General features: G+C 37.9%; 1 protein-coding gene across 2 annotated transcripts; it reads left to right on the forward strand.

Annotated features, from left to right (window-relative positions):
• Positions 1-258: 258 nt before the first annotated feature.
• Positions 259-22319, forward strand: LOC122548182 (ras-related GTP-binding protein D). Of its 2 annotated transcripts, XM_043686735.1 has the most exons (7): positions 259-573; positions 5314-5513; positions 7513-7627; positions 10173-10315; positions 20107-20255; positions 20468-20531; positions 21326-21412. In XM_043686735.1, the coding sequence occupies exons 1-6, from the start codon at positions 280-282 to the stop codon at positions 20500-20502; spliced, it is 936 nt and encodes a 311-aa protein (XP_043542670.1). In that variant the 5' UTR covers positions 259-279; the 3' UTR covers positions 20503-20531; positions 21326-21412. The 2 variants fall into 2 exon arrangements, with proteins under 2 accessions (XP_043542670.1, XP_043542665.1); XM_043686730.1 differs by lacking the exon at positions 20468-20531 and having other exon boundaries at positions 21326-22319.
• Positions 22320-27622: the final 5303 nt, after the last annotated feature.

Genomic DNA, 27622 nt, shown 5'->3' on the forward strand with positions numbered 1-27622 from the left:
TGAATGAAATACACTAAATTACTGGCTTATACTCTGTGTTAAAGAATTGTTTTAGATTATTGTTTCAAATTTTGTACAGTTACATGCTCTGAAATGGGTTCAATGCTGCTGTGAATTTTGAAGCACCATAAATGTTAGTGCAAAAGCCCATGGAAAGACTGAGAGCAGGTGTAATTTCTTCCTTGAAGAATCAAGGGTATGGTTAAATGCTCATCATTCCACAAAAATACTTATTGTCTAATTTTTTTAAAAACCTTTTTTTTATTTTTCCTTTTAGTAATGCACTTCAGTGATGATTACTGCACAGATGTCAAACCTAGGATCCTGTTAATGGGACTGAGAAGAAGTGGAAAATCTTCCATCCAGAAAGTTGTCTTCCACAAAATGTCACCTAATGAAACACTCTTCCTAGAAAGTACCAACAAAATTTGTCGGGATGATATCGCCAACAGCTCTTTTGTTAATTTTCAGATCTGGGATTTTCCTGGGCAGATTGATTTTTTTGATCCAACATTTGACTATGAGATGATCTTCAGAGGGACTGGGGCTTTGATATTTGTGATTGATGCTCAGGTAACATACTTCAACTTTTACATTTAGTTGCTACAGATAATTTTATATGAACTGGTTCTTGCTATCCAACATCTGAGTACTATGGAATGTTTAATAGATGTAAAACATGGAAGATTCTTTACCGTATGTTATATCTTCCATGAAGGATTGACCCTAGCCGTATGCAACCTAGTGAAAAAATCAAAAGACTTCTAATGCTTCTGTAGGTACTTAGAAAAGAAATGCTTGGCTAAAACAAATATGGATTCATTATGAGCAGAATCAGAATTTACAAATGGGAATAAGGAAATAGCAGAGAAATAGATACATTGTGTCTGTTTTCAATGAGGAAGATACTAGAGATCTAAATATCTAGGGAGAATGAGGAGTTAGAGTCATAGAGATGTACAGCATGGAAACAGATCCTTCGGTCCAACCCGTCCATGCCGACTAGATATCCCAACCCAATCTAGTCCCACCTTCCAGCACCCGGTCCATATCCCTCCAAACTCTTCCTATTCATATGCCCATTCAAATGCCTCTTAAATGTTGCAATTGTACCAGCCTCCACCAGTTCCTCTGGCAGCTCATTCATACACGTACCACTCTCTGTGTGAAAAAGTTGCCCCATAGGTCTCTTTTATATCTTTCCCCTCTCACCCTAAACCTACTTCTGGACTCCCCAATCCCAGGGAAAAGACTTTGCCTATTTACCCTATCCATGCCACTCATAATTTTGTAAACTTCTATAAGGTTACTCCTCAGCCTCTGACACTCCAGGGAAAACAGCCCCAGCCTGTTATGCCTCTCCCCATAGCTCAAATCCTCCAACCCTGGCAACATCCTTGTAAATCTTTTCTGAACCCTTTCAAGTTTCACAACATCTTTCCGATAGGAAGGAGACCAGAACTGCACGTAATATTCCAACATGACCTCCCAACTCCTGTACTCAATCCCCAGGATGTTGAAGGAGGTGGCTATAGAGATGGCCATTGTATTGGTGATTGGTGAAATGATTGGAAGGTAGCAATGTCACCTCACTATTTAAAAATGGAAGCAAGAGTGAAAACAGAGAACAACAAATCGTGATCTGATGGGCCAAGGAGTGGCAGATGGAGTTTAAACAAATGCGAGGTGCTGCACTTTGATAGGGCAAATCAGAGCAGGATTTATCCACTTATTGGGTGGTGTAGCCAAACAAAAAGACCTTGGAGTGCAGGTTCATAGTTCCTTGAAAATGGAGTCACAGGTAGGCAGGGTAGTGAAGAAGGTGTTTGGTACTTTTGCCTTTATTGGTAAGTGCATTGAGTATAGGAGTTGGGAGGTCATGTTGTGGCTGCACAGGACATTGGTTAGGCTTCTTTTGGAATACAGCATTCAATTCTGGTCCCTATTATGGGAAAAATGTTGAGAAGTTTGAAAGGAGAATATTGTCAGAGAAGATTTACAAGGATGTTGCCAGGGTTGAATGGTTTGAGCTATATAGAGAGGCTAAGTAGGCTGGGGCTAACTTTTCCTGGAGCATCAGATACTGAGAGGTGACTTTATAAAAGTTTATAAAATCATGAGGGACTTAGATAGGTTGCATAGTCAAGGTCTTTTTCCCAGAGTAGGGGAATCCAAAAGTAGAGGGCATAGATTTAAGGTGAGAGGGAAAAGATTTTAAAAGGGATGTAAGGGGAAACTTTTTCACACAGAGGGTGATGCGTGCATGGAATAAACTGCCTAGGGAAGTGCCGGAGGCTGGTACAATTACAACATTTAAAAGGTATCGATGGGTACATGAATAGGAAAGGTTTAGTGGTATATGGGCCAAATGCTGGTAAATAGAACTAGACTAATCTAGGATATCTGCATGAGTTGGACCGAAGGATCTGTTTCCATGCTGTACATCTCTATGACTCTAATGGATCTGTTACTGTTACATCAGTAGTGTGGAAAATATTTAAAACCTGCTTGATAATGATCTGATTGGGCATTAGCAGCATTAATTTGCAAATGGGAAATCATGTTTGAGGAACTTGATGTTTTTGATGCTACCAGCAAAATTGATAAAGTGGTGCTGACGAATGTAGTATACTTAGCTTTTGATAAAGTCCCCCATTGGAGGATTGTTATAAAAATTGCAAAAGCACATGGGATAGGATGTAATGTACTGGAATGGTTCGACAATTGGCTAAGATGAAAAACAGAGTAGGAATAAATAAGTCATTTTTGTGTTGGCTTGGCATGACTTGTGGGGTATTGTATCAGAATTTGCCTTTAGCTTTTTACAATATATATATCAATCATTTAGAATTTGGAACCCAATGTATATTTCCAAATTTGCAGATGGTACAAAGCTAAATGAGCTGTATGTTGTGAGGAAACGTAAAGTGGCTTCAAGAGGATTTGCACAGACTTGGTGAGTGAACAAGTCCAGATGGGAGATGGAGTATAACATAGAAAAATGTGACGTTATCCAAATTGGTAGGAGAAACAGATACACTGAGTACTTTAAAATGGTAAAAGGTTGGAAAGTTTAGGTGTGCAAAGGTGGTCCTTGTCGATTGGTCACTAAACGTTATCAAGTAGGTGGAGTATGCTATTAGGATGGTGAGTGGAATGTTAGACTTTATTTCAACAACATTTGGGTGCATAAGAAGTAAAGTATTGCTTCAATTGTATAGAGCTTGGTTAGACTGCATCTGGAGTAGTGTGTGTGCAAATTTTGTCTCCTTATCTGTGTACTAGATTTCAGAAAGTAAATTGAAATGTTGCTTTTCATGAACAAAAACTGCTGGCCTGGAAAATAAAGTATAGATGCTGTAAGCGGGCAAATCCTGCAGTAATGCAAAGTAGAAAAAATTAACCAAGAAGTGTTGGAGTGGGCAGGAATATATTTGGAGAGCTGTTCATCAGGAAAACCGATATTATGTAGAGATCATGGTGTAACTGTTACAAATGTCTGGGCAAATGTAAAAGGTTGGTGGTATGGATGGTGTCAAAAGGACAGGGGAGCATCCTTAGAATGGATCTTAAGGAAATCTGTAATTTACTTAGATTTAAATAATTAGTAAAAATCTCAACTAAAACTTCCTTTGTGACTTACCACAACCAATGCCACTGGGAGGTCAACTTACTACAATTGAAATCTTTGTACTAAAAGTTGTGTGTGTCATGACCATTTATTATTTTGTTCCTTTAAATGTCTATCTTGCTGATTTGTTTAGTCCCATGTTCTAATTCTAACTAGATATTTTCTAATTTCATATTGCATAAAATCTTCCCTTATCTACAAGAAAGTGCTTTCTGCCCAATAAAATTTTTTTAAAAAAACCTATTGCAGCAGCAATAGAATTCTTTTGAAACAACCTCCATTGCAACTTCCCACCCATCTCAGTGCTTAAATCTAAGATACAAATTTGTTTTAAAATCGCAAGCTTACCTTTGATTCAGTGTACATTGGCCCAGCACTCCTGCTCACAATGCCACACTGCCCACATCTCAGTATTCTCTGGGCCCATGCTTCTGGTCTGTCCAAATAAAAATGCTAACAGCAAATTACCAAAATACATGATAACTCTTTTTGTGTCTCTATACTTTCACCTGCTGAAGTAATCAGATAAGTGCAATTACCTGTACTGTACTTGCAGTGCTGATTTTTTTCTTCCCCCTGTGTTCATTGATGTTTATGAAGTTACACATCAGTTGTGAATCAAGCTGAAGACATTCCTGTTCTGAATAGGTCAGTTGTTCTTAGCTATCAGAGAAGATTTTGTTAGCCAATCTTGTCAATATATCAGCATGCTTTACTTATTCTGTCACTGATGTGAGCATCACTGGCCAGTGTTTATTGCCATTCTTTATTTGTCCCTGTTACTTTTTATGATTTAAATTTTATTGGTTATCAATTTCCATTTTTTAAATAATGCATTTTAAAGATATATTATAATATTTCAATAAAACTGTAGAGGAGTCGAATTGGCAAAATGCCATTTCAAATTCATTAATACATTTGGCTCAAATAGGATTAAGAACAGGTGAGCTGGTTGCCCCTAAGCCATCATTAAAACATGCCAATACTAACTTTCTAGATTTCTGGATAATCCCATTAATTAAGGGCAACTTGGATAAGTCACTGGAAAAAGAGCAGTACCTGTGAAGCCAGTGGCTGTGAAACCTAAGCAAATACTGAATGAGAATAGGGGGAAGAGCATGCAGAAAATTAATGGACAAAGGAGGAAGGAAAAGATAAAACTCCAATGTTAGAAAAAAAATCAGGTAAACTGTCCTGTTGAATAGCTAAAATGTTTGCACATTTTTGTTCAACATTTGCACTGACGATTGAGCCTACCTTGTTAGAGGAACAATTGACTATGTGTCGCAGACATTAGCAATCTTTCAGAGATCAAAAATTGTGTTGTTCCAATTGTCAGTTCACTATCCCCCACCACCACATTTTGCCAATTAGCTAATTATGTCCGTCATTTAAAATCACAGAAGTCCTTGCCTTTTCCCTCAACTTTGATGGTCTGCATTTGCATGTAAATTAATCAATTGGAAAACAAGTGATTTACTGCTGGTGGTTAAGAGAGGAAACCGAAATACAGTGAGTGAGTGAGTGAGTGAGTGAATGAATGAATGAAGAGGATTTCTGGATATTTAAATAAAACATGAGAGTAGGAAAAGGGGTCTAAATAGAAGAAAAAATACATGAGGCTTAATCCATGTTTAGCCCAAAGTACATGTGGTGAGTTTCTTTTGTCTAATGAAACCTAGGATGATTACGTGGAGGCTTTGGCCAGACTGCATCTCACAGTTTCCAGGGCATTCAAAGTAAATAAGGAAATCAATTTTGAAGTTTTCATCCATAAAGTAGATGGTTTATCTGATGATCACAAGATAGAAACACAAAGAGATGTTCACCAACGAGCAAATGATGACCTTGCAGATGCTGGCTTGGAAAAAATTCACCTCAGGTGAGAATCAGATCACAGTATATTTTCTGGCTTTGTTTACTGATTGTATACTACAATGCATTTGTAACTGACACAAAAAATGAAAATTAATCTGGTATGAGGCCAATAATTGTAATTTTCACATTGATTTTTGTGGGAGCTTGTTGCATAAATTGATGCTGCATTATAACAGTTGCTACACTTCAAAATATTTAATTGGCTGTAAAGTGATGTGCTATAAATGCAACCTTTTTTTTTCATTTACTGTTCTGCTCAGTATTTTAATCCCTGAACATCTTGACAACCTTGTACGTAATCTCAACTTCCCATTGACAAAAAAAAATATATTGGGATGTTTATTTAGTGCATGCTTGCGTATTTCAATGGAGTGTATTTGCTATATATCACAAAAAGAGAATTACTCATTCCAAAATCAGTAACAAGTATTACCCGATGAAGGAGGTGAGCTATAATGAATGCAATCAGTTCCTGGACATGAAAGTTAGGACACTGAGGATGAATCTCGTAGCCCAGCATATCTCCCATTCTATGATAACCATCAAGGCAAGGGAACAACCTTGGCTCATACCTAAAAATGAGGTGTCAACCTGGTGAAGCTGCAACCCAAAACTAATTGCGTGCCAAACAATATAAGCATGTGATAAAGATAAGCAATCTCACAACTGACCGATCCGATCAAAGCTCTGAGTTCTGTCATATTCAGCTGTGAATGGTAGTTGACAACCAACAGGAGGAGGGAGGGGACTCTACATATATACTCATTCTTAATGAAAGGAAACATACCACAACAGTGTACAAGAGAAGGTTGAAGCATTTGTAATAAACAGTCAGAATGCCAAGTGGATGATATGTCTTTTTTGAAATTCATTTTGTGGGATGTAGGCCAGCATTCATTGCCTGTCCCTAGTTGCCCTTGAGAAGGTAGTGGTGAGCTGCCTTCTTGAACCACTGCAGTCCAGTTGCTGTGGGTGAACCCACAATGCCGTTAGGGAGGGAATTCCAGGATTTTGACTCAGTGACAGTAAAGGAACACCAATATATTTCCAAATCAGAATGATGAGCGGCTTGGAGATGAACCTGAAAGTGGTGGTGTTCCCATATATCTGCTGCCCTTGTCCTTCTAGATGGAAGTGGTCATGGGTTTGGAAGGTGCTGTCTTGAGGATCTTTGGTGATTTTCTGCAGTGTACCTTGAAGATAGTAGACACTGCTGTTACTGACCTATAGGTAGTGGAGGGAGTGGATGCAGTGCCAGTCAAACAGGCTGCTTTGACCTGGATGGTGTCAAGCTTCTTGAGTGTTGTTGGTGCTGCAATCAACCAGGCAAGTGGGGAGTATTCCATCACACTCCTGACTTATGCCTTGAAGATAGTGGACAGGCTTTCAGGAATCAGAAGGTGAATTATTCGCCGTAGTATTCCTAGCCTCTGACCTGTTCATGCAGCCATTGCGTTTATATAGTGAGTCCAGTTGGGTCTTGGCTTCCTTCTGAGGTCCCCAGCTGCATAACATATTCCCTGTCTTCAGCCAAGTAAATTCCCCTATATGACGTTAAGGAATGATTGAAGGCATTGAATATTGTAAAGTTTACGGGCCCTGAAAACATCCCAGCCTCAATGCTGCAGATGTGTACTACAAAGCTAGCCATGTTTGTAGCCAAACTGTTGCAGAACACATACAGCCATGGCATCTAGCTGACAATTTATGAAATTGCGCAACAATGTCCTGTTCACAAAAACCAAGTCAAATCCAGTTAAGCTGATTACGCTTCACTGGTCTCCTTTTGATCATCAACAAAGTAATGGAAAGTGCATATTTAAGATGAGATAGAAAAATGCTTAATCAGTACAGGAATCAAGGGTTGTGTTCCTGTCAGCACTAGTCACTTTACATGAAATAATGTAAAAAAAACTCAGCTGGTCATAATTTGGATATACTAAGAGTTGACCAATATTTATTCAAAATAGTTTTTAAAAGTTTTGCATTATTTTCTTCTGCAGTTTCTATTTGACAAGTATTTATGACCATTCAATATTTGAAGCATTTAGCAAAGTGGTGCAGAAACTGATTCCCCAGCTTCCAACTTTAGAGAATCTTCTAAACATCTTCATTTCAGTAAGTTCTGTTTCATAAGTATTGCTGCTGGTAAGTTTCTGAAAAAAATTTGGTCTACTCATAAGGAATGCAGTCAGATCAATTCTACAAGCATACATTAACCTGATCACATTAATTGAAAAGCAGTTGAGTATTGCTGATGGACAGTATGGAGATGGAAACACATCTGTACTGCTTCTGAAACCTTATGAGTACCTTTTATGGCCATTATTTTACATAATTATCTAATGTGTTCATCAGAAATATTGAATAAATTATGTGCTGCAGCTCAAGTATATTCTGTCTCACTATAAATGCTCTTTGTCATTTTTCTTGAGCAGAAGTATGCTGGATAATTCCTTTTTTTGTGTGTGGTGCATTCAATGCTGTGTTATATTATTTTTAACATAGGCCTGTTGTCTTATATAGAATACTTGGCTCTTAGAATTTATGTTGTTGCGAATAACAACTACAGAAAATGTTGGAGATCCAAGGCTCATTTGTTATGGAAAAAAAATAGCAAGAATTCAGGACAGAACAAATTATATCTGGTAATACACTCAGTTTATTTTGCTAAGACCCCCAATAAACCTATGTTGTTTTACAGTACCAATATCAGCACAAATTTGTGGAAGGATGCAAACATCTCAGATTTTTGTGACTGAGGTGGGTAGGTCAAGTTGATTAATTTCCTGACGTGGCAGACCAACCCCAGTTAATATATCCCTTTTGCTCAAAATATGGCATTGGGAAAGTGAGTCAGGCTTGTCAACCCTGGAAGCAGTTTCTCACTGGCCAGAGCTACTGGCATACACCAAGGGAATCTGTGAGAAAGGTAAGTGATGGCTTACCAGGACTTCACTCAGTTCTTTTAGAAGCTATTGGGCCCTCTATCCCAACAGATCTTTGCACATCTCCCATGCTACCTCCTTGCCAACTTATGCCTCCCCCATATACATGACTTATGATCAAATGACCCTTGTGCCAGGTGATGCCAAAAATCAATTTGGCATCACATACCCCATGAAACCTTGGTTCCATCAAGCCACTACGCATGACCCCTTGTATTCCAATGCCATTATCACATACACGTTGTGACCTTCCAGTATCCTTTTGTAGGTAAACCTCAGGAGTCATGTGGAAATGAAGAAAACTAAATATTTAAACACAGCTGTCGCTCCTCAAAGTTGATAAGAGAAAAATTACCATCCAAAAATCAATTGAAAGATTTTAAGTCTCCTCAAGTGGCCATTCCTGTATAAAAACAAACAAACTTCTATTCACACCCCTAAATTAAAGCTGGCTAATCCTTTATTGGTCTCTTTAAACTGTTCATCAAACTGCAATCTCAGAACCATTTGCTGAGAGACTTTACAACATTCTTAATAATAGCCCTGGGGAAAATAACAACAAATAACTCTGTTGAAACTCAGTGACCAAATGGGAGTGACTCTCTCTAACCTAAATCTGTCAATCACATCAGCCCAGCAAAGGATTTTTGTTTAAACTCTTTATCACAGCATCATCCTGTTCTCTGGGATTTTTAAAAAAACCTTGAGATGATGAAAGTTAAACAGACCTTATCCACTTTTCAAGAGCATCCATTCCATAAGTGATCGGCAAACTTGGAAAAATTCATATCATTGATTTAGATTGTGTACCTAGTTGGAGTCTATGCACTGATTCTTGGGGTACCCAATTGTCACAACCTGTCAACCTTAGAATGACTGGTTTATTCCTAGTCTCTGTTTCCTGTCTTTCAACCAATTCTCAAATGCCAGTACCCAATTCCATGTGCTGTCATTTTGTTTACTAACTTCCTTTGTGGGACCCTGTTAGAGGCCTTCTGAAAATCTAAAGGCACCACATCCATTGGTTTCCCTCATCTAATCTGTTAGTTACATCCTTAAAAGACACTAACAGGTTTGTAAAACATAATTTCCTTTTCATAAATTGATACTGATTCAGCCCAATCCTATCATTATTTTCCTGTGGTCCAATACTCCATATAATTCTAGCATTTTCCCAACTGGCAATGTTAGGCAGTTGTTGCAGTTGATTGACAAAATACACGACTGACATATTTTTAGTTGAAATTGATAAGTAAAGAAAATCATGCAACTGTTAAATTAAAACAGAAAATGCTGGAAGTAACAGTTTAGTCAGCATCAATGTGGAGTTGCATGTAAAGGATGCACCAGTAATGTTGATCCATACATAAGAATGTTAATTGTATATCATAATGTTCATTTCATAAGTTTTATTGCAAAACTATAAAGCAAAACAATACAAAGAAATCTACCTCAACTCCAACAATATAATGCTATGTTTTTGACATCAAGAATGAAAATCAAAACATAGCACTGCAATTTTAAAAAAAAGGAAACACCTCAGTTTCTTTGTTAATTTTGTACTCCTGTTGTGTGCTTTTAGATGCACCAATTGTTCATTTAAAAAAAAACAAATGCCTGGAATTGCATTAATACATTTAATTTACCCTTCACTATGAACACCACACCAATTGTCTTTGCCATTTTTACATTTGACAGTGTTTTGTTTATTACAGAATTCAGGAATTGAAAAAGCCTTCCTCTTTGATGTAGTCAGCAAAATCTACATTGCAACAGACAGTATACCAGTAGATATGCAGACTTATGAACTCTGCTGTGACATGATAGATGTTGTATTTGACATATCCTGCATATACGGGTTAGTACCTGACTAAACTTGTTACAAAAAAAAAGCAAAGAAAAAAGATGTAACTTCTTACCATGATTTTCCTGTTACTACCAGTAATGTAGATTATTCCTTAATATTTAAATTATTTATTTTCAACTGCCCTTTTAAGTTGCTGGTTAATCGTGTAACCTTATGCAGACACTCTTAACAACCACTGTCTTAACAATCCATAAAGAGGTGTGTTGGAAGAGGTTTATCATTTTTGAGTTCTAAAATTTTTAATTTATTTTTCAGAAATTATTTCTTTCAGTCAACACAGTTGAATTTAGGTATGCAATTAGCATCAGCACATATCCTACCATTCTGTCCTCTTGTGCATTAAGATAACTGTGTATCAGCACAAACCTTGACTCCAATTGCTATAATTTTCTTCTATCAAGTTCATATCTGTACACTCTAAAGTTGATTTACCATGTCCTAATGTACTGATTCAGTTGATCAATTTTCATTTACATGATTAAACATTGCTGAGAAATTAACTCTACATTTGTACAGTTTCATAACAATAATCAATTAATTTCAATTAATTAATTTCAATTTCAATTAATTAAAAAAACTCTACAGTTGTTTGAAATATGAAACAAAAACAAATAAATGCTAGAACACAGCTGATCGTGCAGCATCTGTTGAGAAAGAAACAGGTTTGATATTTTGTGTAGATGCTATTTCACTAGAACTCAGCTTAGAATTTTGTTTTGCTTAACTCTATTTAAAAATGAGTTTATTTCTATAAGATCTTATTTTCACATTCTTTCATCAGATTCTGGATGATTGTTCCATAATTTTTTAAACTTATAGTATTAAAGAAATTTGAGTTTCTTTTTCATTTTGACTACAAGCCAAAATGTGAAATGCCTGGATGCCAGTAATGTACAACTTGGCCATTTTGCACAGTGATGCTTGGGCAGTAAAATGAAAAGCAAAATGTTATCTTTCAGGCTCTAGAATGGGGTTTCCAACACTGTTGGTCTCCAGCTGAAGTTTTGGGATCACAGGGACGGATGCAGCAAAGGCTGTTTAGAGTTCAGCTCAAGAGTTCACAGTTGTGTGTCCCTTTAAATCATCACGTCTTTAAAATAATGACCATGGCTTTACTGACTGATCGAAGCCTGATTCTTTTTCTGAAAACACCAATGAAAAGTAGGTGATTTACCCTGCAAAATTCTACTCCAACTCCCCCTACCCTCCATTATGACACGCTGCTTGCCCCACCCTTTACCCTCACTCTGAGGGTCATAGCAATTTTCAAATATCAAAACAGTTTTGTAAAGGGGAGAAGGTTTGGGAAGCGCTGCTGTAGAAATGTTTTTCTTGTTGTATGCTAAGAGAAATTTCCAGAATCACTCTGCATTTAAGCTCATCAAAACTAATTTGATGTTGGCCACTACTGTCAGACGTTTTTGGATGTAGAAAACGAAGATCTCCATTTTATACTTACAGAAGGAATTCAACTTGTCAATGATGTTGCATTCTATTGTAGACATCCAGATTTCATTGCATAGGTTTTCCATTATTTTTCATCTTCTAATTGCACACTTCAGTTTCACCCACTTAATCCGACTAATCACATTTTAGTTTTTGGATATATGACTTTATTTTTTTCTTTGTGCAAAATTAAACACAACAGCTTTAGTAAAATAGTCTTGCTTAATATACTGGTAACATAAAAAGCATTTTTTTAACTTCATAGAAGGAAGTATTTATACAGTTAGAATGGAATTCATGTTTGGTGAAAATATCAAGTAATTTCAATGGTATTTATCATTTTGAAAGTTCAGTGGTAAATTGTGTTATCTACTAAGTAGTTATTAAAAAAAACTTCAAAACATTCAGTGCATTTTTCCAGAAAATGCATGAAGATTCTTACCACCAGAATGTCTTTTACAAACCTTCTCTGCACTACATTTTGTCCATTCTAATGTTTGAAAAGTTACATTGTTAACAATGTTAGGTGCTAAATAACTTAAGCATTTAAACTTCATTTCAAAAACACTAAAATTTTCGACGTTTTTAAAATTTTTATGCCAGATACTTTACTTGAGTTCAAGGTCATGAGTAACTTCTGAAAACGGATTTGCTGGCCTCTACAAATGAGTTAGATTTTACATCCTTATATCAAGGTATATATGACCAATCCTGGGCATCAGACAGAACGTTTTGATGAGGTCTTACTTTTGTATCCAAAGGAGAAAGAGGGAGAGAGAGTCGTGTTTTTTTGTGGCTAGCTAGTGTTCGTGTATCCTGGTGGCTAATTTATCTTCCTGTTTGTTCTACATAGTGTTTGTGGCAGTCCTTGCATGGAATTTTGTAGATGACATTGGTTTTGTCCATGGGTTGTACTGGGTCTACAAAATTCCATGCAAGGACTGCTACAAACACAATGTAGGACAAACAGGAAGAAAGTTAGCCACCAGGATACACGAACACCAGCTAGCCTCAAAAAGACACGACCCTCTCTCCCTCGTAGCCCGACACACGGAAGAAAAAAAAACACCATTTCGACTGGGACAACACATCTATCCTGAGGCAGGCTAAGCAAAGACATGCCAGAGAATTCCTAGTAGCCTGGCACTTCAACCACAATGCCATAAACAAACACATAGATCTAGATACCATCTATCAACCCCTCAGAAAATGAACAGGAAATGACATCACCACAAACCCCAGGAACCCCATCCAGGACAAACATATAAATAGAAAGCAGGAGACAACAGCTTCGCTTCACTTGGAGGTCGCCACTGATGATGTTACCTAGCCAGGTAATGAAACGTCTGGATATCAAACCTACAGCTCAGCGAGCAAACCTACACCCTAGACAATGTTTTCTCCCTGGTGGAGAAGTCCAGAACTAGAGGGCATAGGTTTAGGGTGAGAGGGGAAAGATTCAAAAGGGACCTAAGGGGCAACCTTTTTTACGCAGAGAGTGGTGCATGTATGGAATGAGCTGCCAGAGAAAGTGGTGGAGGCTGGTATAATTACAACGTTTAAAAGGCATCTGGATGGATATATGAATAGGAAGGGTTTAGAGGGATATGGGCTAAGTACTGGCAAAGGGGACCAGATTAATTTAGGATATCTGGTCGGCATGGTCGAGTTGGACTGAATGGTCTGTTTCTGTGCTGTACATGTCTATGACTCAATGAGTAACATAGATAGGATGAACAGCCAAGTTCTTTTTCCTAGGATAGGGGAGTCCAAAACTAGAGGGCAAAGGTTTATGATCAGAGGGTAAAGATTTAAAAGGAACCTAAGGGCAACTTTTTCATGTGGAGTGTGGTGCACATATGGAATGAGCTGCCAGAGAAAATGGTACAATTAGAACATTTAAAAGGCATCTGGATGGCTACATGAATAGGAGGAGTTTAGAGCGATAGACCAAATGCTGGCAAATGGGACTAGATTAATTTAGGATATCTGGTTGACATGGATGAATTAGACTGAAGGATCTGTTTCCATGCTGTACAACATTGACTCTGTGGACTTGTAATCCACAGTTCTGGGATTCAGCACATTGTGATACAGAGATAGCATGCCAGACCAAATCAGACTCGCAAACAGTGAATTTGCAACTGAGTGTAATTAGAACATTTTAATGACCCTCAAAATTGCATAATTGTTCCTATCCAGATTTCCTGAATAACAGACATCAAACACCAAGTTCATAACTTAATTAGAAAGTAACAACTTATTATTCATAACTTTGGCAAAGCTAAACAAGGTTATGTAATTAAGTTTATGATTTGAACCCAATCTCCTCCTCACAGACAGACACAATTAAGGGATAAATTAGAAAGAAAATAAGAGTTGTAATTTGCCAGTCAAGAACCATTTCAATGATGAGTACCAGGTCTTTATGGAATTCTTGAACAATACATTATAGGACGTGGGATAGTATCTTGCATAAACTCCAAAGTCACTGTTCAATGCAAACAGTAGACTCTGAAGATTTTTTTTTGTTAAATATAAACAGGGATTCTTTTCTCAGATTCTATTCTAGTTCATTAACTGAATATAAAATGAGAGAGTAAAGCTTAAATAAAGCTTCCAAGTCCAGCAATTTCCAAGCACAAATATTTCTGCACAAAACTCCTGTCAAAACCAATTCAATCCATAATTTTCTCTTTCTTTTAAAACATTAACTATTGTTGACTGGCCACCACTAGCATTCCTTGATTGACCAATGCAACATTCAGCCTTCCTTGAACATAACATATCCGGTGCGAAACCATCTGCAGTGTTCTTAGAAGAATAATTAACCTGCAATTACCTTTCCAAACCAATTCCCAAATGCAAACATCAGTTGTTTGTTCTTTTTTTAAAAAAAAAGCTGCTGTTCTAAATTCCTAGTTTGTTTCTCAACTTCACTTCACATTCCTAAACCAAAAATATGAAAAATAAAGAAAAACAGTAATTAGTTTCAACAAGTGCTATATATGAAATAAAGAAAAGAGAACAATAGCCTTGCCTTAAACCTTAATGTCTTTAATTCAGTCTTGATCATCAATTACAGAATGTCAGTGACACAAGATGAAAAATGCAATCACAATTAGTCACCAGAGATATTACAGTTAAACAGAATGACACTATATTGCCTTGGCATTGCATTGATGATAGGATATTAAGCTCACTTCAAAGGATCAAAACACAGACATGTCCTCAGAATGCAAAACAGTATCATTAATTTCGTGTAGCATAATGGGTTAGCCAGTCAACTGATTTGAATTCTGTACGTGCTGTTATCTGCAAAGGAGGATCCATTTAAAAATCTATTATTAACAAAAGTGCTTCCTTTTTTACAATCACAAAGCCTATCCTAGTAATAGGGTAGCAGTGTGGCTAAGAACTCTGTTTAACATTTTGGACATTAGTGTAGATCTCCACATAAACATTTCAAAGTCAAGATCCATTCTTATAAACCCTGCCACAAACTCCATGCCCGAGCTACCAATTGCTTCTTCTACATGCAGTCACAGAGATGCACAGCATGGAAACAAATCCTTGGGTCAACTCGTCCATGCCCATCAGAGACTTGAAATTAATCTAGTGCCATTTGCCACTATTTGTTCCATATCCCTCTAAACCCTTCCTATTCATATACTCATCCAGATGCCTATTAAATGTTTAATTGTACCAGACTCCACCACTTCCTCTGGCAGCTCATTCTGTACATGCACCACCCTCTGCATGAAAAGTTGCCCCTTAGATCTCTTTTAAATATTTCCCCCTCACCATAAACCTATGTGGTTTAGTTTTGGACTCTCTCACCCCTGGGAAAATACCTTGCCTATTTACCCTATCCATGCTCTTCATGATTTTATAAACTTCTAGAAGATCACCCCTCAGCCTCCGACACTCCAGGTGAAAAAAGCTCCAGTCTATTCAGATTGTCCCTACAGCTCAAACTCTTCAATTCTGGCAACATCCTTTTTGAACCCTATCGAGTTTCACAACATCGTTCCGAGAGACAGGAGACCATAACTGAACATAGTTTTCCAATAGTGGCCTAACCAATGTCCTGTACACTTGCAACATGACCTCCCAACTCCTATACTCAATACACTGACCAATACAGGCAAGCATACCAAATGTTTTCTTCACTATCCTGTCTACCTGTGATTCAACTTTCAAGGAATTATGAACATGCATTCCAAGGTCTCATTGTTCAACAACACTCCCCAGGACCTTACGATTAAGTCCTGCCAGATTTGCCTTTCCAAAATGCAGCACCTCACATTTAGCTAAATTAAACTTATTCTGCCACTCCTCAGCCCATTGGCCCATCTGATCAAGGTCCTGTTGTACTCTGAGGTAACCTTCTTCAGTGTTGACTACACCTCCCAATTTTGGTAGCATCTGCAAACTTACCAACTATGCCTCCTATGTTCACATCCAAGTCATTTGTATAAATGATGAAAAGCAGTGGATCCAGCACCGAATCTTGTGGCACAACACTGATCACAGGCCTCCAGTCTGAAAGTTAACCCTCCACCACCACCCTCTGTCTTCTACCATCGAGCCAGTTCTGTATCCAAATAGCTAGTTCTCCCTGTATTCCATGAGAAATAACCTTGCTAACCAGTCTACCTCGAGGAAGCTTGTTGAATGCCTTACTGAAGTCCATATAGATCACGTTCACCGCTCTGCCCTCATCAATCATCTTCGTTATTTCTTCAAAAAACTCAATCAAGTTTGTGAGATATAATTTCCCAAGCACAAAGCCATGTTGACCATCCCTAATCAGTCTCTGCCTTTCCAAATACATGTACATCCTGTCCCTGAGGAAGGATCCCAGCAATCACTTCCCTAGCTTCCCACAGAGATTAAGTCCTGGGGATTTATCCACTTTTATGTGTTTTAGGACATCCAGCACCACCACCTCTGTAATACTGACATTTTTGAAGATGTCATCATCTATTTCCCCACATTCTATACCTTCCATGTCCTTCTCCATAGTAAACACTGATGCAAAATACTTATTTAGTAGTTACCCCATCTCCTGTGGTTCTACACTCAGGCTGCCTTGCTGATCTTTGAGGAATTCTATTCTCTGCTCTCCTCTTGATTGTAATCATTGTGAAGCTCAGGGTCAAGCACTTTTTTGAAGAACCTTGTGTTGGGCATGCAGACAATGTGGCCCATTGGTGCGGGTAATGAAAGCATCCTTGTGGTCCCTAGTTCAAACAATATATAGTCTATTAGTTGCCAGTGCTTGGAACAGGGAAGTTGCTATAAGGTATGTGCTTGTTTCTCTGGTGGAGAAGATTATTTGTTCTGATTATGTCTATGTAATCTGTCAGGAGGAGGACTCCACTGGTGTTTATTTTTTCGACACACCTAACACACCTTTTAAACAGGTTTGCATTCCTCCCAACTCTGTGTCATTGAATTTGCTGAGGAGACCAATTTGGCTCCTTGGTGATGCAGAACAAAGCTAGGCTGGTGTAGAAGGTCTCTTTTGTCTCATCTGTTGTGTCTCAGATCAGGGTATAGGCATTGGCAACTGTGATATATTCCTTCTGGGCCAGGGTGAGCCATAGGGTCATAAGGCACTCTATGGGAATTTGTTATGATCTCTGACCAGTTCTTTTCTTATGCCGACTCTGTACAGATGGTGGACGTCTTATGCTTGCTAGTCTAGAAGGTGTAACTACTGCCTAGTTCTTTAAGCTGGCCACCTCCTGCCAGTTGTCTTGCTCAGGATGGCAAAATCAGTGTTGCTTGCTCTGCCATTCAATACAATCATGGCTGATTTCATCTCTGCATCAGCTCCACTTTCCTGCCTGCTCCCCATAACCCTTCAACCCATTACAAATTAAAAATCCATCTGTCTCCTCTTTAAATTTAATGTCCCAGCATCCACTGTACTCTGGGCTAGTGAATTCCACAGATTCATAACCTTTTGAAAAGTCACTTTTCCTCATTTTTGCTTTAATTCTGTACCCTAATCCTAAAACTTTGACCTCTCACTCTAGATTGTCCCGCAAGAGAAAACATCATCTAGATGTCTACTTTGTCAGTCCCATTAAATACCTTGCATGCATCAATTAAATCTCCTCTCATTCTTTTAAACATTCAGGAAATATAAGCTTTAATCATAAGACAAAGCCCTCACCTCTGGAATCAATATCATAGATCTCCTCTGAACAGCATCCAATGTAACTATTTCCCCCCTTAACTAACGGGACCAAAACTGAAGGTAGTAGTCCAGGTGTGGTATTTCTAATGTCTACTAGTCCACTAGTCACTACCTACCACTTGGAAAATGACCTATTTATTCCTCCTCTTCCCTTCTGTCTGCCAACCTCCTATTGTTTAAAATAAATGTGGATTTGAAACTTTAACTTTGTTTTTTCTCTGCAGATGCTACTTGACCTGCTGTGTTTCTCTAGCACTCTGTGTTTGTTCCTCACTACTATTTTCTGCCCCTTGGTGTTTCTGAGTTCCAACCAAATAAATTCCCCTTCCCAAAGCTAATATCCTTCCTCACTATAGCAATGCTTTCCTCTTTATCTGCTACCCTACTTCCTTTTTCTTTTCGACTTGCCTTCGTAAAAACCGAATATCCCTGGTAACACTGCAGCCACATCTATGTAATCCCAACTATATCATACCAGTTTATAATATATTTGTGTGACTAATTCATCCACTATATTGCAAATGCTCCATGCATTAAAACACAAGACAGTAAGGCTTACCCTTTAATATTCTTAGTCCTATTCACTTTACTTGGCACTGTGGCCCTGTTTTGATTCTTGCTGTTGGATTCTCTGCCTATCACTTTTCTTATTTCCTATTCTATCTCTTGACTTTGCCCTTGTTTTCCCCTCTCTTCTGTTTCCCTGTATAGGTTCGAACCTCCTGCCATTTTAGTTTAAATCCTCCCCAACTGCACTGGCAAATACCTAGGACATCAGATCCGGTTCTGGCCAGGTGCAAACTGTCCAGTTTTTATTGGTTCGCCCTCCCCTATAACTGGTATCTATGTCTTAAAAATCTGAAACCCTCCCTCTTGCACCATCTCTCCAGTCATGTATTCATTTGATATATCCTGTTATTTCTACTCTGACTAGCACGTGAAATTGATATTAATCCTAAAATCACTACCCTTGCTTCCTCACTCACTATATTCTGTATTTAGGACCTCATCCCTTTTTTTGTGTATGTTGTTGGTACCGACGTGTTCCGTGACCACTGGCTATTTACACTCCCACTTCAGAATGCTGTTCCAAGACATCCTTGAATCAAACACCCAGGAGGCAATATACCAACCTGGAGTTTTGTTTTCTGCCAAGAAATGGCTATCCATTCTGCTTATGGTTCAATCCCCTATTATTGTAATCTACCCAGACTAATTCTTCATCTCCTGTGCAGCAGAGTCAACCATGGTTCAATGAATTTGGCTATTGGTACCTTTTTCTGAGAGGGCATTTCCCCGATAGTATCCAAAGCAATATATCTGTTTTACAGGGGCATAGCCACTGAAATTCCTGCACTGCCTGCCTCGTCCTCTTACTCTGCCAGGTGGTCAACCATTCCCTCCCTGCTGGGTGGTCATCCATTCCCTCCCTATCTGTTGGAGTCTTAGCCTGTAGATTGACAAACTCTCTATTCACAGTACTCCCAGAAGCCTCCACACAGTATCTTCAGTGTTGCTCCAGAAAAAAACCTCATATCCAGGAGCTACAGCATATTTCCTGCATGTGTTCTGGTGTCAGGAACCGGAAACTGCCCGATTTTCCACATTGACCTCTCCTTCCATGACTTACATCTTAAATTTAAACCCTTAGATTGCTCTTAAAATCAAATAATATTAATTTCTCTAGGGTCTTTCTTCTCTGAATCTCTGCACTATTGCCCTTACAAAGTATAAACCCAAAATAAAAACCTTACAAACTCTTAGTTATGAAAATAGTATACTCACCTGATCTTACTCACCCAATCAGCTGCTTCTTCTCAGCCTGTCACTTTTTGACACTCTCCCTCGACTACTTCACTGAATGCTGACCATGGGACACTATCCACACTGCTTCAATGCGATGCTGCCACTCAACACTCTTCCCTAACTGCTTCACTGCAATGCTGACAGTGGGGACACCCTTCCAGATTTGGGATTCTCAACCCCTCTCTTCAACCAAGCGAATTTATGGAGGTAGCTGAATCAATCAATCCTACTGATTGATAAGGGAAGAAGAGAAACATTATTTCTGTACTTAGATTGAAATGCCGCTCATTTGTTAATCAAGTGTGCTTTATGTTTTCAGGCTTCGAGAATTTGGTGGAGGAAGTACATATGATAAAGAATCCGTAGCAATCATAAAACTGAACAACACAACAGTTTTGTATCTAAAAGAGGTGACAAAATTCCTTGGCCTAGTTTGCTTTCTTAGGGAAGAAAGTTTTGAGCGGAAAGGTAATCTTTGTTTATATTACAGAATAAAATTGCTCACAGTCATAAATATATCTAGTTCATACATTGTTGTGAAAACTACAATATCAAACAAATATGAATGTCCTCAAAATTGACATCTTTTTATTTTTCTAAATCAGTGATCTCTTTAAGGCTGCCATTCCAAAAACAATCTTTAAGCCATATTCTGTTTTTGTTCATTTTTCCCATTTTAGAGTGTTCTGTGATGGTAAAACAACAATTCATCTAAGAACTGACATAATCAATTATAACATCAAGGTAAATTTTTTTTAAAAAAAGGAATTAGCAAAAGCCCACCAACATCTTTGCAGGCACCGAGGGATGACCAATAAAGATCGCAGTTTCAGATTTTAAAAAACACTTTTTAGGTACTTAATTTCTGGAGTTGTGAAATTTATTGGTTGTCAGTGTAATTCTCAGCACACTCTCAGGCTGATAATCAATTTAAGATTGTCAGTCAAGTTGACAGTGTGGCACACTTGTGCATACTCAAAGCTATATATATATTTACACCAGGCCCTGTTCTCTGCAGACAGGGTAAAGCCTTGAACAGAGTCAACCTGTCTGGTTTAAATTTAAACAAAACTTAACAGATGTCAGTCATCATTTAGCTGAAATATTCTTCATGCCGATGACTTTTCCAAGCCATTTGTAAACCAGGTAGCATACTTTTCTTATAATTATAAAGTTGTTGTTCCCTTTCAATTGGTATTCTTATGGTTTGTGCAGACGATTGAAAGATGACAAACTTCAACAAAATCAGCGTTTCTTTTTCACCAATATCTAGGAACTGAGCTCTTTTGAGGCATAATTTACAGTTGTTCTGTACTTCTGCTTTCTAGTTCTGCTTTCTCAGTACAAGTTAAATGTCCATACATTTAAGAAGCAGACTTGGCAGGATTGTTGATGCTGAATAGAAGACTTCAGCTTCTCATTTAAAACCATAAACCGTTACACATTCACATTTTATATCATTTTAGGTGCAATTTGTTTTGTTTTGTCTTTTGGTATATACCAAGATTATATATTTTTTTCTGTTTTTTACACAATAGGTTTGATAGACTACAATTTTCATTGTTTCCGTAAAGCAATTCATGAGATTTTTGAAGTTCGTACAACCATGCTCAGGTGCCACAAACAGCACAGAGGACTGCAACGAAGCAAACTGGGAACTCCCAATGGCACACTTGGACTTCAGTCATAATGACTGCCATGCTCACAGTGTTTCTGGTAGCATATTCAGTAATGTTTAGTAGATGTACTGTGAGAACAATGCACTGATATGCATGAAGATAATGCTCAGGATATTAAAGCTGATAAATAGCTCTAAAGCAAGCACTTTGTAAAATGTACTGTATATACTCGAGTAAAAGTCAATCTCATGTAAAAGTCAACCCCTTATTTTTGGCCAAAAATCTGTAATTTTTCCATATATATCATGTAAAAGTCGACCCTAGTTCTTCACATAATTCACACTGACATAAAGCTTCAGATTTCTTCAGTTCATTATTGATCGAGCACTATAATTAGTATTCACTTTTTGTATGGCTGTTCCACTCCACTCTGGGACTCCAGTCTGCTGGTCGTCCTGCTTTGTTCTGCCGGCTATCCTGCTTTGGTCTGGGATTCCAGTCCAGCCCTCGGCTGCACTGATGATGTCACTGCTGCTCCAAGGTAAGGTTTTTCAATTATAAAAAATGGAATACTTACTAATCATTTTATTTTCTATTCTCTTTATCCAGTAATTACTATAATTCATTGTGTCTTTTTAAAAATTTGTTTAGAGATCAACTGGGCTTCTAATGATACAGTGAATTTTGACAGGCATGAATTTCAGTCACTCAAAAGTAGTATCCACATAATAGTCGCCCCCATAAATTTAACCTTTAAATATAGTCTAAAAAATCTGACTCTGACACGAGTATATACGGTATATCTTTCTTTAGCAGTTGCTGAAAACCAGTATTATTATATGTAACTCCTATGTATTACAAATCACTTTGTGGTTTGTAGCAGTTCAGTTCAGAATAAATTAAATTCTCCACAGCTACAGCTTTCTATGTTCATATGTCATGGGTTATTAGCAATATCAGAGAATGTTAAGTTTCCGATTTTTCTCTGTTACCGTCCTAAATAGGGTCTCTATTATAAGGACGTTCTTTCAGAGGTGAGTACTTCATTAGGTAACAACCCTGTGCTTTTTAAATGTGTTACGGGCCAGACCAAATCCCCTCAAAACATATTAAGAAGATAGCTTTAAAATAAGAAAATGTTAGAGTCTAGGCTAAGTGTAAGGTGTTGCAACAAACCAGATGCAATTCAATTGGTCAAACTACTCAACTTTAAGCAAAACACACTTGTCTAGGATCAAAATCTCTAATTCCAGGTTGGGTTGAGGATTATTGGACTCAAAGGCAATAAGTGGTGAGATTTTTTTTAAATTTCGGATGTTGCATTTGATTGGATTCAAAAGGGTGTGCATTGTGTATTAATTGCTCTTTCAGTCACTGCGAGTTTTCTGGGGGTGGAAAATCTCACTTTGGGAGTTTTACAGAAAGTGAGCAAGGCAAAGCTTCTTGAATTGGCAGACAAGTTGGAAATGGGGTTGCCATTGTCTGTGTAAAAAGGGAAGGTAATTGCAGCAATAGTTCGACATTTCCAAATGCCAGAAATGCCATTGGAATCTTTGGAAATGGCTAAAATTCAAATGCAAATGAAGCAGCATGAACATGAAAAGGAAAAGTTTGAATTATGATGGAAAACAGAAGAAAAGCTTCCGGTTGTCAGTTCCAGCTGTCCGTTGCTGGACAATACTACTATTATAGGACAAGCCAAACAGAGAACAGCCAGGGAATTCCTAGAGGCATGGCACTCATCCACAGATTCAATCAATAAGCACATCGATCTGGATCCAATATATCGGCCACTGCAGTGGACAGCTGGAACTGACAACCGGAAGCGAGAGATTCAAACCACTACAAATGCCGGAGGAAAGATCACAGAAGCGCTTCACAGGAGGCTCCCAAGCACCGAGGATGTCACCTAGACAGGGGACGAAACATCTGCAACACAAATTCCTAGCCCGGTGAACAGAACCACAACGATATAGAAATCATTATCCGTCTCATTTGAGAAAGTAGCCAAATAAATGAAATGACTGGTGACCACGTGGGTATTGTTGTCCAAACAAAATTGGTAGGTAGAGCTAGTGAGACATTTGCATCATTATTAGAGGAGGTATCTGGGGAGCAGAATGAGGTGACAAAAGCCATCTTAAGTGCATATGAGGTGGTACCAGAAGCCATCATTATCCGTCTCATTTGAGAAAGTAGCCAAATAAATGAAATGACTGGTGACCACGTGGGTATTGTTGTCCAAACAAAATTGGTAGGTAGAGCTAGTGAGGCATTTGCATCATTATTAGAGGAGGTATCTGGGGAGCAGAATGAGGTGACAAAAGCCATCTTAAGGGCGGCACGGTGGAACAGTGGTTAGCACTGCTGCCTCACAGCGCCAGAGACCCGGGTTCAATTCCCGACTCAGGCGACTGACTGTGTGGAGTTTGCACGTTCTCCCCATGTCTGCGTGGGTTTCCTCCGGGTGCTCCGGTTTCCTCCCACAGTCCAAAGATGTGCAGGTTAGGTGAATTGGCCATGCTAAATTGCCCTTAGTGTTAGGTAATAAGGGGTAAATGTAGGGGTTTGGGTGGGTTGCGCTTCGGCGGGTCGGTGTGGACTTGTTGGGCCGAAGGGCCTGTTTCCACACTGTAAGTAATCTAATCTAATCTAATCTAATCTAAGTGCATATGAGGTGGTACCAGAAGCCTACATGCAACATTTCAGGAATCTAATTTTGATGTAAAATTTTACTCTTGATCTGATTATACTTGTATGGGTAGTCCATCTCTGGGGAAAAAACTTGAGTAACTCTTCTGATACTGCATAATGGAATGGTCTTTGGAAATCTGGTAGACACAACAATTATGGTCAACAAATACTAATTCCCACATTTTGTTTCAGGTAGCGGTTCTACACAAGCAAATAAGATTCTTTAAAATTGTTCCTCGAATGAAAGGATCAAACAAAAAGTAATTTTGATAGGTGGATAAGGGCATTGAAAATAGATCAAACATATGGTGCTCTTAGATGATTATTTTGGAGGAGTTCAAAAATTCACTTCCTGAAGTAGTGAGAACTAGAGTAGAAGAGCAGAGAGTTAAGATTGCAAGATTAGCAGAGGAAATGGCAGATAAATCAAAGTTTGGCTTCCAGCATCAATTGGTGAGGGATAGAAATTGGGGAAAAGAGAAATCTTAAGGTGGTAAAGAAAAATGAGATCTCATTGAAGATAGTAAAAATAGTTTACCACAGAGTAAAAAGGAAAGCCTTTAGGGGGAAAGAGATGTTTAAAAAAAAGTTCAGGTGTTTCCACTGCAATAAAGTAGGCCACGAAGTTGCAGCCACATGGAGATGCACTCATTCAGGCAATGGAGGTGTATTCCATCATACTCCTGGCTTAAGGCTTGTGGATGGTACACAGGCTTTGGGGAGTTAAAGTGTGTTAATTGCAGTAGGATTCCTAGACTCTGACCTACTTTTGTAGCCATTGTATTTATACAGCTAGTTCAAAATTGAGTAAAAGCTACTTCCTTTTCAGTGATTAGCATTGATATACAACAATGCTGTATGCTTACTAGACAGTATATATAAATCAAATGTCAAGTATAATATGTAGATTATGTAGCTGGCTGTTTTTATTATTCTGATTCAAACCGTTAAAGCAAATGCTGATTTAGAAAAAATCAGGCTCATATGTGGCTTTTAAACAAATTAATATATTATTGAAATGTTGAAAATATTTCATGTAGGTGCAAAACTTACAAAATTCTACAGAAGCCAGGAGACTGATCAAGTTAACCAATGTGCATGCCCAATCTACATAATGAGGGAAGTTCTACAATAAGACCACCTACTTGCATTGCTTCCTCATGTGCGTTTGCTCGAAGCATATTTGAGGTCTGTTGCCATGTTTGATAATAAATTTAAACAACTGAAATTGATTTAATAGTTCTGCAACTTGTTTTGAGCTTGGTACAGCAATATTTGGAGAAGATGATGCTCTTCTAGCTAAGAATACAGTTGTTCACTTTTTTGTTTCTCTACATAGTAATGTTTCTTTATATTCCACTGTAATTTTTTCTTTCCCAATTTTTTTCTTTTGCCACTTGCTTCATTCTCATCCAACTTATCTTCTCTTCACCATTTTCCCTCTGCTCATAATTTTCACATTTTCTAATATTTACCTTTTTTTTGGCTCTAGAACAATTTTTCATGCTCCCCCAGTCTTGACCACAGATCACTGTCTTACAGGTATTTTAGTTCCTCCTCTTTTTCATATTTCAACTGGAGTTGTGAATTTCTGCCTAATGCATAAAGCTCGTTCAGTTAAAATTTCCTGCTGTACATCTGTCCCAGTGCTACTTCTCACTAGTTTCTTACTAGTTTCCTCCCTTTACAGTCATCTTTGAGATTTTTTTAATTGATGTATTTTTCTTTCCTTTTGAGTCATTGCCAATTGTCCATTTTATCATTTTCCTATGCTGAAATTCCATTTTGTGTTTGTGATTTCTCAGTCATTTGTATTAGATGTCCATAGCGGATATCTGCAATTCTTACCTCACCCTCTCTCTGCTACCCCACCCATTTCCACAAAGTATTTTTTTAAACCATTTGAAGGAGGATGTAGGTGATGTTTTTTGCCGTTGCGAGTCTGTAAGCTACATGTATCTTAAAAACTCAAAAAGGACCTTAAACAAAGTTGGTACGCATATAGGGACCAAGAAAAAAAACAAATAAGGTTTAGGCAAAATTGCAAATTTGGATCCTAGACATTTTTTCTTATAGGATCCATTTGTTAATGTTGTGAGATACAGTGAATTTACATTTTATTTTAGTGTGTTTGGGTTGTGTGATTTTAAAATATGGTTGGTTGTTTAAAATATTGTGGATTTCTCAATGGTACAATTTGTTACAGCTGTCAAACATGCAGAGTTTTCAGAGCAGGTGGTTGGATGTGGGTTGGCCTGAAGTCACCTCAATAAGATAGCTCTTATAATTACAGCTTTGTAATTACAAAGCATTAGCCAGTCAGGGAAAACCCTCAAACAGCTGTGTATAGTTAATACGATAGAATAAAGAAAGCATGGTATATGTGTATACACTAATGAATACCACCTTCATTTGTCTTTTGTTGTTTTCTCTCCCCCATGCTGATTCTCCTTAGGAGGGAAGAATGTCCAGTCACATTTGTTTCATTTTAACATCTTTGTTAAATGTTGGTAATTGTTTTCCCGCACCGTTATCATTTGTGCAGCATCAGATTGGACATCAGCTTTTTGACCTTGCAAGACTGCATTTAACTGAGATTGACACCTGAAATATTATTGACCAGAATATGAGAGAAGCTGCTCTTGATGTTCAGTCAAACTAAAACACTCAGTTTTAGAATTGTAGATTTTAAAACGTATTCTTTCCTAGGATGTGGACAATCCAAATTGTCCTTGAACTGAGTGGCCTGCTAGGCATATCAGACGGCAGATTTAACATATTTCTAAGAGTCTGAAGTCACTGGGATATAACTCAAGATGAGTTTTTATGACAATTTATAGTTTCACAGTTACTATTACTGGGGAAAACTTTCAATACCAGACATTGAATTTAAATTCCACCAGCTGCTGTGATCCCAAAGCATTAATCCAGCCCTCTGGATTACTAATGACAATAGTACTAAGCCACTGTTTCCTCCTAGCCAGTGTTAAGAATTCAATTATCTCACCAAACATATTCTACATATTAGTTGTCACCATGTTCCTCTTTTAACAGTTATAGATAGGGTTAATGATAGATGGCTTTTGCCTACGATGGGGCATGTCAAGACTAGGGGGCACATTATTAAGGTGAGAGGAGAGAGATTTAAAAAAGACATGAAGGGCAAATTTTTACACAAAGGGTGGTTTTCATGTGGAATGAACTTCCTGATGAAGTGGTGGATGTGGGCACAATTGCAATGTTTAAAAGACATTTGGATAAGTACATGAATAAGAAAAGTTTGGAGGGCTTGGGCCAGGAAAAACAAATTAGTTTTGTTTGGGATTATGTTCGGTATGGACTGGTCGGATCAAAGGGTCTGTTTCCGTGCTGTGACTCTATGACTAAGTAAACACAGTGCACTTGAAGTTATTAATTTAAGGCAAAGAAATAAATGGGACCAAGTATCTGCAAATCTAATCTAAAAATCTCAAGATAATTTATTACCTATAATTTTGTTGTTTTCTGGACACATCTCAAAGG

Source organism: Chiloscyllium plagiosum, chromosome 3, assembly GCF_004010195.1.
Source record: "Chiloscyllium plagiosum isolate BGI_BamShark_2017 chromosome 3, ASM401019v2, whole genome shotgun sequence".
NCBI classification, from domain to species: domain Eukaryota; kingdom Metazoa; phylum Chordata; class Chondrichthyes; order Orectolobiformes; family Hemiscylliidae; genus Chiloscyllium; species Chiloscyllium plagiosum.